The 15,132-nt window shown below is 54.5% G+C and overlaps 1 protein-coding gene across 1 annotated transcript; it reads right to left on the reverse strand.

Annotated features, from left to right (window-relative positions):
- Positions 1 to 434: 434 nt before the first annotated feature.
- ENTPD2 (ectonucleoside triphosphate diphosphohydrolase 2) lies at positions 435 to 6,477 on the reverse strand. The gene is made up of 9 exons (XM_081065947.1): positions 6,156 to 6,477; positions 4,649 to 4,766; positions 3,828 to 3,978; positions 3,471 to 3,630; positions 3,163 to 3,390; positions 2,461 to 2,727; positions 2,264 to 2,383; positions 1,183 to 1,317; positions 435 to 1,076 (listed from the first exon to the last, which is right to left on the reverse strand). Exons 1-9 carry the CDS (start codon positions 6,270 to 6,272, stop codon positions 873 to 875), a joined length of 1,500 nt encoding a protein of 499 aa, XP_080922073.1. The 5' UTR covers positions 6,273 to 6,477; the 3' UTR covers positions 435 to 872.
- Positions 6,478 to 15,132: the final 8,655 nt, after the last annotated feature.

Raw genomic sequence — 15,132 nt, forward strand, 5'->3', positions numbered from 1 at the left:
GGTTTTGCACAAGGTTCATCTGACGGAGCAAAGGGGCCCAGCCTCCCTCCTGGCCCCTGATATCAACACTGCCCACACACCTCCTGTTGAGGGTTTGCCCCTCCACCAGTCTCTTGGAGCACTGACTGGACCCTAGCACCTCCGGAGCCCACGACCTCTGCTCTTCCTGGCCCCAGGCCAACTCCAGACGAGGGACCAGCATCCAGGCTGGCCTAGGACACTGAGGCAGATCTAGGGGTGCTGCAGGGGTTGTGCCAGCTCGAGAAGACTCAAGCGACTCAGAGACTCTCAGGCCACGAAGGTGGGTGGGGCAGGGAAGTGGGGTCTGCACCGCCCCAGGTCTGGACGCGGGCCTGCATGACCAACAGAGTTGTGGGGAGGGAGGACAGGCAACAGTAAAGGTGCCCCACCCCATGAACATTGTCTCCACCGCTCTAGGAAAAACTTTTTATTACAAAATTTTACAAGTAGGCGCTGGGCTTGCTCTCAGCCTGTGTGTGGGCTCTGGCCAGCTCCCTAACACAGACCCGGATGGTGGTGGGCGTCTCTGAGGGCCCCAATTATCAGAATAAAGGCTTCACTTCCTGGAGACCCAGTCCTGCAGTCACAGGCTAAGGACTGCGGGGTGTCTGAATCGCCCACCCCCAGTAGGAAGAGGAGGAGCACGAGGCCTTGAAACGGAGCCCAGGCTGGGGGGGGGGGGGCTGAAGCGGCTGTTTTCTGTTCCCTTTGCCCACTTCTTGCCCTCTATGGGCATGGGCGCTAAATTCCGGTCTCGATTTGGGGGCTGCATTCGGGACAGAGATGCTGAGGGTTTGGGGAGGTGAGGGATGGGGGTAGATGGGGCTGGGGCATCTGCCCCAAGCCAGTCCCTAGATGGTGCTCGGCGACTTGGCGGAGCGCGCCTGGCGCAGCAGCAGGACAAGCGCGGCCAGGAGCAAGACGGCGAAGAGCAGGAGGAGGACGACCCAGGAGCCGAAGTCGGTGCCCTTGCGCAGCTTCGGCGGCTCGGCGGGGATCAGGTTGGTCAGGTTCAGCATGTAGCCGAGCGCCCAGCCGACCGCAGTGTCCCCTGCCTGCAGGTGAGGGGCATGGCCTCAGCCTCCGCGAAATCCTGGAGGCCCCGCCCCTCCGCACCGGGCCCCGCCCCTCTCCGCACTGGGCCCACCAGCCAGCTCCCACCTTCTTCTGGAAGGTCACCCCGCCAAAGGCGCGCTCGTCGAAGCCATAGCCCCGACTCAGCAGCTGCTGCACGAACATGGCCCCGGCGCAGTAGTCGGGCAGGCGGGCTCCCTCCTTCGGCGCCCGAGCCTGCAGCTGGGATGCAGGTGGGAGAATGTTGGGCCTGCGGCTACCAGGAGGTCTTGGCCTCACCCCGAGGGGTGGCCAGCGGTGTGCTCCTCCCCCCTCTCCCCTCCCCCTCAACAAACACACGGGCAATGTGGGGTAGAAAGACTGGGGCCGAGGGGGCCACCACCAGGCAGGGCTGTTCCTCTAGGATGCAAGGAGCACCTGTGCCTGGGAGGTGGACTTGGAGGGGTCCGCAGGGATGGCCACCCAGGGAGCAGAGGGCTGCAGCAACCTTGGCCCCGTCAGGGAACAGGAGAAGCTCCAGGTCTGAGCTTCAGCCGCTCGGCTTGCTTCCTGCCCCCCACCTCCAGGTCTGCCTGCTACTAGACACAGACGGGACAAGGGCCTGCATCACCACCCGAGCCCACAGACATGCGTGTTTCTCCCACAGTCTCTGGTGGGCACCTCACTCTCTATGGGCCATAAATCCTGCATCTGCCTTTATTTGGCACCAGTGCTTGCTAGTGGCAGAAGCCAGAATTCTGCAGCTTCTCATTAAGTCCTCACTCTTCCACCCCCCAGGGCCCTACCAATTCTACCTGCTAAATCCTGAGTCCTTCTATTTCTCCACCCTCCCCACCTGTCTGTTACCCGCTCCCCACAGTCACAGAGGTGTTGCACTGGCCGTTCCCCTGCCTCTAGCTCTTGCTTCTAGGGTCAGGCCTCAGGGAGGCTTCTGCAGCCCCGTCTCGTCAGGCTCCCAGTCTCTGCTGCAGCCCGGCCACTTTTCAAGTCTTGACTTCTGGTGTCTATCCCATCCCCCACCCTCGCTGCAGTGGGTGCTCTGAGAGGTTCTTTCTACTTGCAGTGGGCGCCAGGTTCTTTCTACTTGTAGAACAGATGAGTGACTGGGAGGCGTGAGCGGCTGGCTAAGCCCTCCTGCAAAGCGCTGGAGGAGGGGAGCAGGCCTTACCTCACTCCATGTCTGGTTGCAGAGGGTGAGCGTGGCATCCTCCAGTTGCTTCATGGTTGCCACGGGCAACCCCATCACAGTCCTCAGGAAGTCCACGGTGTAGAAGAAAGCAGAGAAGCCCTGCAAGGGGGGTAGTCACACTGTGTCCAGACCCCAGGCGCTGCAGGGCAGCGGCCCCCACCTCGCCCCTGACTCACAATAAAGTCCCCAGACACAGGGGGCTGGAAGATGCTGTTGAAGGAGCATTGGGAGAAGCGGCAGGAGGAGAAATTGAAGAGCCCCAAGACCAGGCTGCGGCAGAGGGCAGGGTTGCTGCTCCCCGACAGGTGGACCCTGCTGCTGCTGTTGAAGGTCTGGGGCCTCTGGGCCACGGTGCATGGTGACTGATACACGTCTCGGAGCAGCACTTGGGTGGAATAGCCCCTTGGCCAGCAGGGGTGGAAGCTGTGGGGCTCGCTGTGGGCCTGGGGCAATAATGAGGGTATGGGTTGCACCATCCCCACCCTAAGACCCTAGAAGGGCCTCCCCAGAGGACCAGCCTGATGAATCTCCCACAAGTCCCACTTGGTGACATTACTTCTGTGCTCAGGAGCAATCCATGGCTCCCCATTGCCTGCTGGGCACTCCAGGCTCACTGAGATCTGCCCCTTGTCCCCCTTTCTCCCAGCTTGGCACTCACCAGGTCCACCCCCAGCTACTGAGCCTTTGCCCACACTGGATTCCTCCCCACCTGTCCTTTCAGCTGATTAAAGCCAACTTTGGTTCCTACTGCCTGGAAAAGCCCTCCTCAGTCTGGCTGCCTGCCGTCCAGGCTCTGCTCTGTGCCCTTGGCCCCATCCCTTCTTAACCCCTCCCTCCAGGGGCACAGTGGTATGGGTGGGCTGGGGGTGCTGGGGCACCTGCAGTGCACTGGCCATCAGCCTCTGGAGGACCTGGTCACGGCCATAGCAGAGGAAGCTGTGGGTGTAGACGCGGTACTGCTGACCGTAGAGCCACAGCTGGACCTCATTGGCTGGATCCTCAGCTGGGCTGGCCGTCTCGAAGGTGATCTGTGTGGAGGCGCCCCCCAGGTCCATGGCCCCCAGCGTCCCCTTCCTTGGCCGGAACCACCGGCCCACCCAGTCGTACTGTGAGGAGTGGAGGTTAGAATGAGCCGGTGGGTGGGTGCCCATGCCCCCTGGTTCACAGGGCTGGCCAGCAGGCCCACCTTGATGAAGTTCTCCAGCAGGTAGTTGGCAGTCACCCAGCCAAATACTCCCTCGTCCTGGCCTGAGAGGATGCGGGCACCACGGAAGTCAAAGGGGTACTGGGTCAGCTTCTGCGTCACAGCTGCGAGCACGCTGGCGGAGGCCTCGGGACTGGTGAGGCTGTGATACAGGGTGGACTCTGAGGGGATCTTCCCAGGTGGCTATGATCCTGCCGCTGAGGTACATGGTGACTGCCTGGCCAGCCAGGACCGTCCCAGCCCAGGGCTGCTTGCTGCTGAGGGCGTGTGGGCCCCGCCCTGTGCTGAGGCTGCTGTGGGGACCCAGGGCCAGCCAGGTCAGGGCACAGGCACACTCACTTGAGCAGGCGCATGCCCGCAGTGGCTCCCAGGTAGAGGGGCGTGCCCATGTGTCTGTCCCTGGGCACGTCCCGGAGCGCCTGGTCCAGGCATTCAGCAAGACTCTGACCAGCCCCGGAAGGGTTGTCTGCATAGCTGGAAATGCCCCCACCTAGAGGGAGGCAGCGAGATGGACCCAAGCCTGCGGGCAGCCCCTAGGCGGGCCACAGACCAGTAGGGCTGGAGCACTTTGGCTCCCAAACCAGGTGGCAGCTTAGACACACCTTCCCAGCTTAAGCCCTCAGAGACACCCAGTTCGGTGACAGACAAAGGGGCCCACCCACATGCCACTCAGAGTCTCTGAGGCTGCTGCCTGCATAGTGGGTGTGTACACAGGTACCAGGACAAAGCACTGGGCACTGTCAACCTGGCCTAACCTCCCAGGAGGCCTGCGTGGGTGTGCCTACCAGCTCCTCCGAGTTCCGAGGCTCAGAGAAGGTGAGGGACAGCTAGTGACACAGCTTGGTTGGGGGAGAATGGGGACAAGGGTAGATGGCAGGAGTCTCCTGCCCTGTCTGGGGTGTAGAGGCCAGTCTTGGGCCAAGCGAGACCCAAACCTCCCAGCCAATACCTGGGTCTTCCTTTCTAGAATGGAAGTGCCTACAGCCCCGCCGAGGCCCAGGGACCCAGCCTCTCTTTTGGGGGCTCCTGCAGCTCCTGCTTGGAGGAGGCCCCACCGGGCAGCAAGCAGAGGGGCCTGACTGCTTGGCCTGGGGCCCCTGAGGCCCTACAGTGAGTGTGTGTTCAGTCAGGAAGCACCTAGTGCTTGAGGGAGCACTCACCGCGTACGTCACAGGTGCTGTGCTGGCCCACAATGCCAGTGTCATTCTCCTTGTCCGCCGGCCACTTGTAAATGAACATGGATGTGTGGGAAGAGCCAGCGTCCAGGACGATGCCATACTGGGGGTGGAGGCGGGGGTGGGGCATGAAGGCCATGCCCTTTGTCCCTTCCCCCTCCGGTCCCCATCCCACCTTATGGCAAGGTTGGAAGTTCTGAGGCTCAGAGAAGGCGAGGGACAGCCACAGTGACACACCTTGGTTAGGGGGAGAATGGGGACAGGGGTAGATGGCAGGAACCTCTCCTGCTCTGAGGGCAGGAGCCTTCCTGGCAAGGACAACTGAGGGCTGTGGCAGGGTCAGAGGGTCCCAGGATCACCCTTGGAACCATGCTCCGGGAGTGGCGCCCAGCTGCAGGCATCCTCTGCGGCCAGCTCTTCCTTCCTACCCCGTCCCAGGCTCTCCGACCTCAGCCCAACCTGAGGAAGTGGAGTCAGGACCTTGGGAGTAGGCTGGGAGAGGCTGAGTGTGGACCTCTGGTCCATGGGGCCCTGCTTGAAGACACCCCCTCCCTAGGCCTCAGAGCCAGGGCCAGAGTGAGCTCTGTCCTGCAGAGCTGGGGCATTGGCCAGGCAGGCCTTCCTTGCAGGTTGGGTGAGATCAGCACCCAGTTTGCAAGTGCCATTCTCTAGCACCTGCCACCCAGGGTCTGGATTCTAACAGGAAGAGCCACGCTGGAGAACAAGCCCTCCTGAGCCCCTGGATGGGGGCCACTCCAGTCCTGCCCCCACCAGGGAACTCCAGCCCATCCACTTGCCGGACCCCTGCCAGGTGGTCACCCTTGGCTACAGAGCACCCACCCCTGCAAACTCCCATCCTGGGCTCTTGGGACTTAGAGCACCCAGGCACACACACCAAACCTCCCCCCACCCCCGCAAGTCCAATAAATGGTTAAGGGAGCCAACTGGACTCCTGGAAGCCGTGCCTGGCCTAGCCCACCCCAACCCCTTTAGGACCAGCCAGCTCTGCCCCCCAAACCCCACCCTCTACCCACTCAGCCAGTTCTCCCTCGAGGGCAGTGCCTGTACTGTCTGGACCACGGGGAGGTGGGAAGGGTCCCCTGGGCCCTGGATCCCGTCTGGTCCGAAGCCGAGCCAATGCGCCCCTGGGGACGGCGCGGCTCCAGCCAGAGCCGTAGACAGCCCCTCGGCCGCACCCATGACAGGCTCCGCGAGCGGAGGAGTTCCCGGGACTTCTGCTTCCAGCTCAGCGTCGCCCCGGAAGCGCCGCCGCCGGGTAGACGGGGACGGGAGAAGAACTCGTGTGGCCCGACTCCACCCTGCCGGCCGAGTGCTGAGCACGCGGGCCGGGACTCCACCTTGCCCGGCCGGGCGCGGAGCGCGGGTGGGGGTCTGGGGTAGTCACTCCGGCGCAGCCTGGCCCTGCGCGGGTTCCAAACCTTCCGGCCCGGCCCGGTCCTCCCCAGACCGCGCTGAGTGCCGGAGCATGCACCTTGAAGGCGGGCGGCTCCCGGATGTCGCGCGTGGGGATACACAGCAGCAGGAGGCCGGTGAGGCCGGCCGCAGCCAGCAGCAACGGCAGCAGCAGCGACAGCACCTTCCTGGCCATCGGTGGCGCGCGGACAGACGAGGCGCTGACCGAGGGGTGGCGGGGAGCCTGGCGGCCGAGGTCCCGGGCTGCGGGATAGGCTCCCGGGGCGGGGCACGAACCGGCACCGGCCACGCCCACTGGCGGCCGCCCCGCCCACAGCCCTCCAGGGCCGGCTTCTGGGAGCGCAGGTGAGAGACGCAGGGGTGACTCACTCTGCCCTCCCGGCTCCCAGGTCGCGGCCCGGGCACCCTGAGACAGTTGCCTATGTACTCTCCTTCCTGTTCACTCACCCCCAAGACTCATCCTCTCTGACCTGTTCCTTTGACCCAAAGGGCTGACCTACTAGCGTCTGGACACTGGGGGTTCCATTAGGGTAGGGCCTAGAGAACCCCCAGCCCACTCCAGGAGGGGTCGTGGTGTGGCTTTGGGGGAGAAGGCAGGTGGCCTGGCATAGGTGTGGGCTGAGCTGGGCTGGGCCGGCTCTGGGGCAGGCTTGTTCAGAGGGTCATGTGGCTGGAGAGCCCTTCTCCTGCCTGCTCCTGAGGATAGGAGACACTGCCAACTACAGGAACAATGTGGTTTCTGGGCTGGGTCCCTGTCATACCCTCCCTGAAAGAAAGGGCTAGCCAGCCTGCTGGGCTGACCCGGCCCCGGGCTGCATGGCAGAGTACCTTACAGGGCAGGCCCCGGACACAGAGCTGGCCCAGGCTGGGCCTGCCGTTGAGGTGCTGGGAGTTCAAAGCTGAGCAACCAAGCAGCATTGAAGCCAAACTTATGTCACACAGCCCCAGTACCGAGGTGACAGGCAGAGAAGCGCAGCATGGCCACAGTCACACCGAGCCCAGAAACCTGGCTCAGGGCCTGCACCATCCCTGCTGCCTCCTTTACTGCGGTCGGGAGGCAGAAGCTTCCCAAGGAGGGGAGCAGGAAGAGGGTCCTCTGTGCACAAGGCCTCATGCTGGAGATAAGCGAGAGGGTCCCCCAGGCCAGGCTTGTCAGCACACAGGTCCCTGGACGCTGCCTGGGGTGGGCAAGTGGTCAGCTGGCTCCAGACCCCAGCTCTGCCCCTCCATCCCACAAAATGTCTGGCTCCTCCCCCCACGTGCCCTGTGTGCCAACTTGGCCAAGCATCACCCCTTTCCCTGACCACTGGCCATGCCCACTTCATGACCTGGCAGAATGAGAATTCTAGTACCAAGAACCCAGCGGGACAGCAGGGGAGCCATGTGGCAAGACCACCCGGGAGTGCTAGCGACGGGTGGGGCAAAAAGAGCAGCATTTGATGGGGGCAGGGTCTGGGTAACACGCCGGTTAGAACTGGCAGGGACAATGGGGCTGGGATTGCTGCCCAGGCTGAGGGTCTGGTGTCACAGGCCCAGCAAAGGAGCCTTTCTTCCAGTTGAGGACCCCGACGGGAAGGGTGGGAACCCTGGGAGGTCGCTCAGCCTCTTCAAAGCCCCGTTGGCTGGGCCCCAGCAGAAAGCCTCTGGCCCCAGCAGAGAGCCTCTGGGTGGGGCCCTGTACCGGACTCCAGGCCCCAGTTTCCCGCCACCACTCCTCCCTTCCCCCCCCAAGTCCTTTCTTCCACCCCAGAAAGCCCAAAGGAGGGAGAGGCCTGCAGATTAGGCTGAAAAGGAAGAGACAAAGGCAGCCCAGAGGGAGCCCAGTGCATGAAAGGGCATGAAAAGCAGCCATGCTGAAGGCCTGCCCCCTCATTGAACTGACCTCCCAGAACCCCCACTAGCCCCACTAGGCCCTAGCAGGGCTCCCCAATGTCCTGGACTGTTCTTGGATGGAGCCCCGCCAGGCCTGAGGATGGGGCCTGGACCCTGTCCTCAGGAGAGCTGAGCTCCTGGCCGCAGGCCCAGATCAGCCTGGGAAAAGAAGAGGGGAAGGAGGCAGGGAGCAGGGAACAGCCAGGACAAGGCTGGGAGGGACTTCTGTCTGTCCCGAGAACCAGCACAGGAACGCCCCTTCTTGGCTGGAGCCAGGGCTCTGGAAGGCGGCTGGGGGGTGTGAGATGGGAGGCCAGCCCTGGCAGGAGCCTCCTGGGTGGGGCTGGCCCACTCCCCCACCCCTACCCTCCCAGAAACTCAGTGGGGGTGGGGCTCCAGATGTGCTTGGCCCTGGCCCCAGGCAGGAATGCAGCTGTAAGGGGTGTGCTGGGAGAGGAGCTAGGGGAGAGAGGGCCTAGAGTCCCCCTGCCCCTACAGGACCCAGACCTCTCTCCCAGGGTGAGAACATTCGCTCCACCTTGGCTGCCTCTGCCTCAGTCTCCTCACTGGAAGCCACAGTGTCTTGTATCTGAACAATGACGGGTAAAAGCCTTTCTTCGTGTGATCATTAGTCGCTGAGGGTCATTCAACAAATGCTTGCTGAGCACCCCTGTGGGCCCGAGGCACCGTTAGGCTCTGTGGGTGCACAGTGAGCAAGGGGTGTGCAAACCCCACATGTGGGCGTGGGGAGGCCCAGCCACCGCCTGTCCTGCGGGGAGCTGTCTTGTCAAAGGTTCCCAGGATGGGGGACCTGTGCTACCTGTGAGATGACACAGACGCACAGAAGGTCAGGTAGCGAGTGACAACGCAGGAGTAGGTCAGAGACCACGGTGGCCCTAACAGGTGTCCACGCTCTTGGATTCTGTGTTTGTCACTGTCTCGCTTTGCTTTACAGTTTCCCACCAGCCGGGACGTCTGTGTTGTAGTGTGCTGTTTTCCTGGTTTTCCCACCATATTTTGTTCCCTGGACCTGCTATCGTAACTGGCTTCTATCACTCAGAGTCCATCTTTGAACTGCATCCTTTGAGTTGACCCTCCAAGCTGTGGCCCGTTCGCTCTGGTTGCGGGATGGTTTTCTGGCGTGAGCATTTGCATGTTTTCCATGACACATCTGTTCAACTCTTCAGTCTGTTTTCTAGGGGGCCTCCATCTATGTCTTACTGACTTGCAGGCATTCTGTAAGTGGACAGCTGACCCTTGAAGAACACGGGCTTGAGCAGCTCGGGGCCACTTACACGTGGGTTGTTTTTTTCCCAACAAATACTGTAAATGTACTTTCCTTATGATTTTTAAAATAACGTTTTCTTTTCTCTAGTGTAATAGAAAGAGCATCTAGTCTAAGAGAAAGCTTGTAAGAGTTTATTTGAGCCAAACTGTTGACAATTGCCGGCAAACAAAATCTCAACAGTTTGAGAAATTGCTTTGGAGAATAACAGTTTGCAGCTTATTTTATACATTAGGATCAAAGGAGGAGGCATAAGGAGGGTTACATGAAATCCGTGGTTGGCAGGTTAAGAGGGCAGGAGAAAGTAAAGCGGGAAATTCTCTGGGATTGGATAAAAAGCAAAGAGGGAGACACACACTTCTTTTTTTTTCATTGGTGGTTACAGGACTGTGAATAATTAACATTTTACAGCACATAAAGGTGGTATTTGGGGAACAAGATAATAGCTAGGGGTTCTGTAGTCTCCTGCTCTAATGGTGGGTGCCCTCAGGGGTCCAGGGGTTACTCTGACATTCCAAGGGTATATTATCTTAGGTGCAAAAAGACAACAGACAGGCTCACTTCAGGTAAAGACTTACCTTTATCAAGGAATCTACAGGCCAAGGATGTGACTTCCCACCATGGCCCACCTTTACTGTACTTAGGAATTTTTATGTTTGGACCATCCTCTGTGGTTACTTTCGGTCTCTGAGTTTGTAAGGCCCATTGTATTGGCCTTCCCTGAGCTTGTCAGGTTTAACACGTGGCCCCTTTTTGTCCACACTAGCTTACATACTGTAAGAATACAACATAAATACACACAACATACAAATACATGTTGATCGACTATTCATGTTATCAGAAAGGCTTCTGGCCAATAGCCAGCTATAAGTCTTACCTCTGGGGTGAGTCAAACATTATTCATGGATTTCCGACTGTGCTGGGGTGCAGGGCCGCAACCCCGGTGCTGTTCAAGGGTCCACTATACCCTGGACATAGTCCTCTGGCACTGAAACCATGGAAGCTCTCAGTCAGTCCAAATGTGTCACTTCCCTGCCATTGTTTGCTCTTTTGACTCTTGGATGAGGAACGTACCATGAGGTCTTAAAATAGTCCCCTGTGTCGTTTTCTAAAGGTTTTACTGCTGGTTGCAAGCCTTCAGGCCACCTGCGAAGGCTTTCTGGAGGATTTGAAGGAAGGATTGATTCTAGTTCCATGTTCCCTTGTGGAGAAGGGGCTGGCCAATGCCGTGTGTCACATGGGGCCCCCTGCCCTGATGTCACAGCGGGCATCTCTGTTCACCCAGCCACGACATGCATCCGAGAGCACTGGGGTCTGTCTTCAGTCCAGGGAAGAAAGTCCCCCTCTCCCTGCTTCTTTCCCTGGAGCTCTTTGGTCTTCCACGGAAATTTTAGAACAAGCTTCCCAAATTCCTTGAAACACTCTGTTGGGAATTTAATATGGTTACATTGAATTTATACACCAATTGGAGACAGCGAGCATCTTTAAAACATCGAGACTTTTATCCAAAACCGTGCTTTACTTCTCTATTTGCTTAGGCTTTCTTGTAGGTCTTTCAAAAACTTTTTAGATAATTTTCTCCTTAAAGGTCTTGCGTATTTTTTCTTAGATTTAATACTTGGTGCATAATATTTGACAGTTTTAAATTACATTTTTAAGGAGTTTTTTTTTGTTTGCCAGCCCATAAAGAAATTCAATGGATTTGTTTTCATATTCTTTTTATAATCACAACCTTGTTAAACGCTTAATAATTCTAATACTTTGTCAGTAAAATTTTGAATAGCATTGCCCATAACAGGCATTATTGTTTTCGTCTCGATCATAAAAAAAGTACTTTCAACATTTCATCATTAACCATGTTTGCTGAAGACTTCTTTGTGAATTTTTAGTTAACTAAAATTTCTTAAACATGAATTAACATTGAGTATTATTGAATGCATTTCTGCATCTCTTGCAGTCAGCTTCCTTCTTTAATCTGTTAATGTCATGAATTACACCAAATTTTAAAAATATTAAAGTAATGTTGCCTTGGGATTCACCCAAGTTGGATAAATGTCTCACTTTACACGCTGCTAGAATGGATTAATGCTAGAATGGGATTAATCTGTATTTTTCCATTCTTGTAAAAATCTCAGTTTGGTTTTGAATTTAAGGTGATAAAGTCAAGGGCATAACATTTTTCTCTGAAAATGTTGCAGAGTATCTGGATTACCTGTGCCTGGAATCACAGACAACTTGCAGGCGAGAGCAGTTGGGCCTGGCATGCTTGCGGTAAGGTTCTAACCACTACTTTGATTTCTTCCGCAGTTAGAGGGTTATTAGGTAGGAATTTCTTCTGCCTCTTGAGTTCATTCTGTATTTTCCTGGGAATTTTTCCCTTCCAATGGATGGGCATCATCTTGTTTAAAATATCCTGTTAGCGGCTGCTTCACTCCTGCAGCATATGCCATCATTTCTTTTTTTTGTTCCTAAGGTCATTTATTTCGGCCTTTATCACTTTAATTCGATTTAATTTGTGAGGATTAATCCAGCCAGATGTTTATGTGCTTTGTTAGTTTCTCTCCAAGGTTTGGCCGTTATCAGTGATTTCTGTGATGCATGTTTGTTTTCTGGTTCACTGCTTACTCTCTAATCTTTATTGTTCTTTCTCGAACGTAACTCTATGCGAGCAGGACTTTTGTGTCTGTTTTGTTTAGCTGTACCCTGTCTCAAGTATGTAGTATGTGCTCAGTAAATACATCCTAATATCCTTTATTATAATTTCTTCCATATTCTTTGTCTTTATTCTGCTATTTCTTGTCCCACTTCTGAAGTTCAATGCTGACTTAGGTCCTCCTTCAAGGCTTTCTTTGTTCCCCTTGTAAATGTTTGTGTCCCTCTCATCACTGCTGTCAGTACTTGCTCTTTTTGTTCCCATTGAGGTAACGTGGTTCGTTTTCCTTGTGAATTCTTATTTGTCCCAAGAGTTGTTTAGATGTGTGGGTTTTAATATCCCAAAGTCTGGGCTTTCTCAGTTCTCTTGTTGACGTTGTTTTCTAACTTGAATCATGGTTGGATTGTTCTGTGAATGAGAGTGATCTGCTGACCTTTGTGGTTTGTGGGACTGGCTTCCTGGCCTAGTGGAGTCATGAACAGTCACCAATGTGCCATCCGTGCTGGGGAAGGTTGTGTCCTCGAGTGGGTGAGTGCACTGGTCTAAATGTATCCGTTAGCTGACCGTTGGCGATAATGCTCAGGTGTGCCACAGTCTATCTCTCATTAAGAGACATGTCAAAATTTCCCACTGTGATGGCGGGTCTCTCAGTTTTTCTTTACATATGTATATATATAAAATTTGTTTTTTAAAGTATTTGTGCTTTACTTTTTTGCTTTGAAATAATTATAGATTCAAGAGAGGCTGCAAAGCAAGGTGCACAGATGTGCTGTGCCATATTCCCAGCGCCCCCATGCTGAGATCTTCCTCACTGGTGGTGCAGTAGCCGAGGAAGACGCTGCCTCTGAGAGCACGGAGAGCTTACTGACTCTTCCCCACTCTTACACGCACTTGTGGATGTGCATATGTGTGTGCAGCTATCCACGATTTCCACACGTGTAGCCTCACTTTACCACCATCCTGAACCATCCTGAGACTCCTTACACGGCCCCCTTCTAGCCACACCCCCACCACTCTCATCGCTGTCATTATGCTGGCTCACACGTGTTGTGTACATGAATCACGCATAACGCACCCTTCTGAGACAAGCCTTCGCACTCAGCATAACTTCCTGGAGGTTCGTCCACATGGTTGCTGAGTCATGCCCTATGATATGGGATGGACCACAGTCTGCTTATACAATGACCCACAGAACGATGCTGGCGGTTTTGAGTTTGGGGTTATTTCCTGTAAAGTCGCTATGGCATTCGTGTCCATGTTCCTGCGTGTGTCTTCATTTCTCCAGGTAAATGCTCATGAATGTAATTGCTAGGTTGTGATATGTCAGGCAGGGGGCTCCAGAAAGAGAACTGATAGGAATATATACAGACAGAGAGACGGGGAGGGAAGGAGGAGATGTCTCTTCAGCGATTGACCCATGCAACTGTGGGAGGTGGCGAGGCTGAAGTCTGCAGAGCAATTGGCAGGCAGGTGACTCAGCTTGTGTCGCAGCCTTGAATCCAAAGGCAGTCTGCAGGCAGAATTCCTTCCCCTTTGGGAGACCTTAGTCTTTTCTCTTAAGGCCTTCAACTGATTGGACGAGGCCCACCCATGGAATGGTGGTTTAATCTGCTTTACTCAAAGTCTACTGATGTAAAATGTTAATCTCATCTAAAAAACACCTTCACAGCAGCACTTACATGGGTATTTAATCAAATGACTGGGCACCATCCTGGCCAGGGGACACATAAAATTAACCATCACACATGGTAAATCAATTTCAGTCTTAAAAGGAACTATGGAACTCTTTTCCAGAGCGGCTGTATCATTTGACAGTCCTGCCAATAATGTATGAGTGATTGTTTCTCCACATCCTCACCAACATATGGTGTTATCACTATTTTTTATTGTAACCAGTCTGATGGGGGTGTAGCTATATCTCACTGTAGTTTTAATTTGCATTTTTCCAGTGGCTAATGCTATTGGACATCTTTTCACATGCTTATCTGCCACCTGTATACCCTCTTCGGCGAAATGTCTGTGTATCTTTTGTGATTTATATATTTTGAGGCTATGTTATTGGGTGATTACAAGTTGAGGGTTGTTACAGTTTTCTGGTAAGTTAAACTTTTTATTATTAGGTAGTTACTCTTTTCACCACTAATAATATCTCTTCTCTCAAAATCTATTTTGTTTTATGTTAATACAGCTACTGAAGCTTTTTGTTTGTTTTTTTGGTATCATTATATTTTAGGTGTGTCTCCTAAAACGGCTTTGGATCAGAAATTCTAAAAATCCAGTCTGACAACTTTGTCTTTAACTAGTTTAATCCACTCACGTACTTGTGATTATTGGTGTATATCTACCGTCTTATTATGTGTTTCCTGGATTTTTTGTCTTTTCTTCTTCAGGTGGAACTTCTTCCTTTTCTCATCCCCACTCCCTGCCCTTCCCTTCTTTGGAACATATACAACGAACGTACTTTACTGCACATACTTGATAAAGCTAACATCTTTCTCCTCCTGTGAACAATAAAGACCCTAAGAATCCCTTACCTCCAACCCCCATGCCTGCTTACATGGCATGACTGCTATTACTCCAGTTCTATCCCAGTGCCACACACATAGATTAGCACTGTGATTATTATTATAAATATTTGCCTGCTATGTCCGCTTAGAATTCCCTGCACATTTAATGATCTATTTGGGCTGGTTTTAAAATATGTCTACAGATTGGGGCAACCGGATGGCTCAGTTGGTTACAGCATGAACTCTGAACAGGGTTGCCTGTTTGATTCCCACATGGGCCAGTGAGCTGCGCCCCCTGCAACTAGATTGAAGGACAAGGAGCTGCCACTGAGCTTCCAGAGGGGCAGACTGATGGCTCAGTTGGTTAGAGCGTGAGCTCTCAACAAGGTTGCCAGTTCGACTCCCATACAGGATGGTGGGCTGTGCCCCCTGCAACTAAAGATTGAAAACGGCGACTGGACTTGGAGCTGAGCTGCGCCCTCCATAACTAGACTGAAGGATAACGACTTGACTTAGAGCTATTGGGCCCTGGAAAAACACACTGTCCCCGAATATTCCCCAATAAAAAATTTAAAATAAAAATAAAATGTCTACAGATTATTTGCTTCTCTTCCCTTGAAAAGATACAGCCTAATTCCCCCTATACCTCTAATTCCCCTACGCCCCTTGAGAAAGGACTGGCTCCTAATGAATAGAGTCAGGCAGCAGCAGCGACCCT

The sequence above is a fragment of the Rhinolophus hipposideros genome, assembly GCF_964194185.1.
Source record: "Rhinolophus hipposideros genome assembly, chromosome: 11".
NCBI lineage: Eukaryota > Metazoa > Chordata > Mammalia > Chiroptera > Rhinolophidae > Rhinolophus > Rhinolophus hipposideros.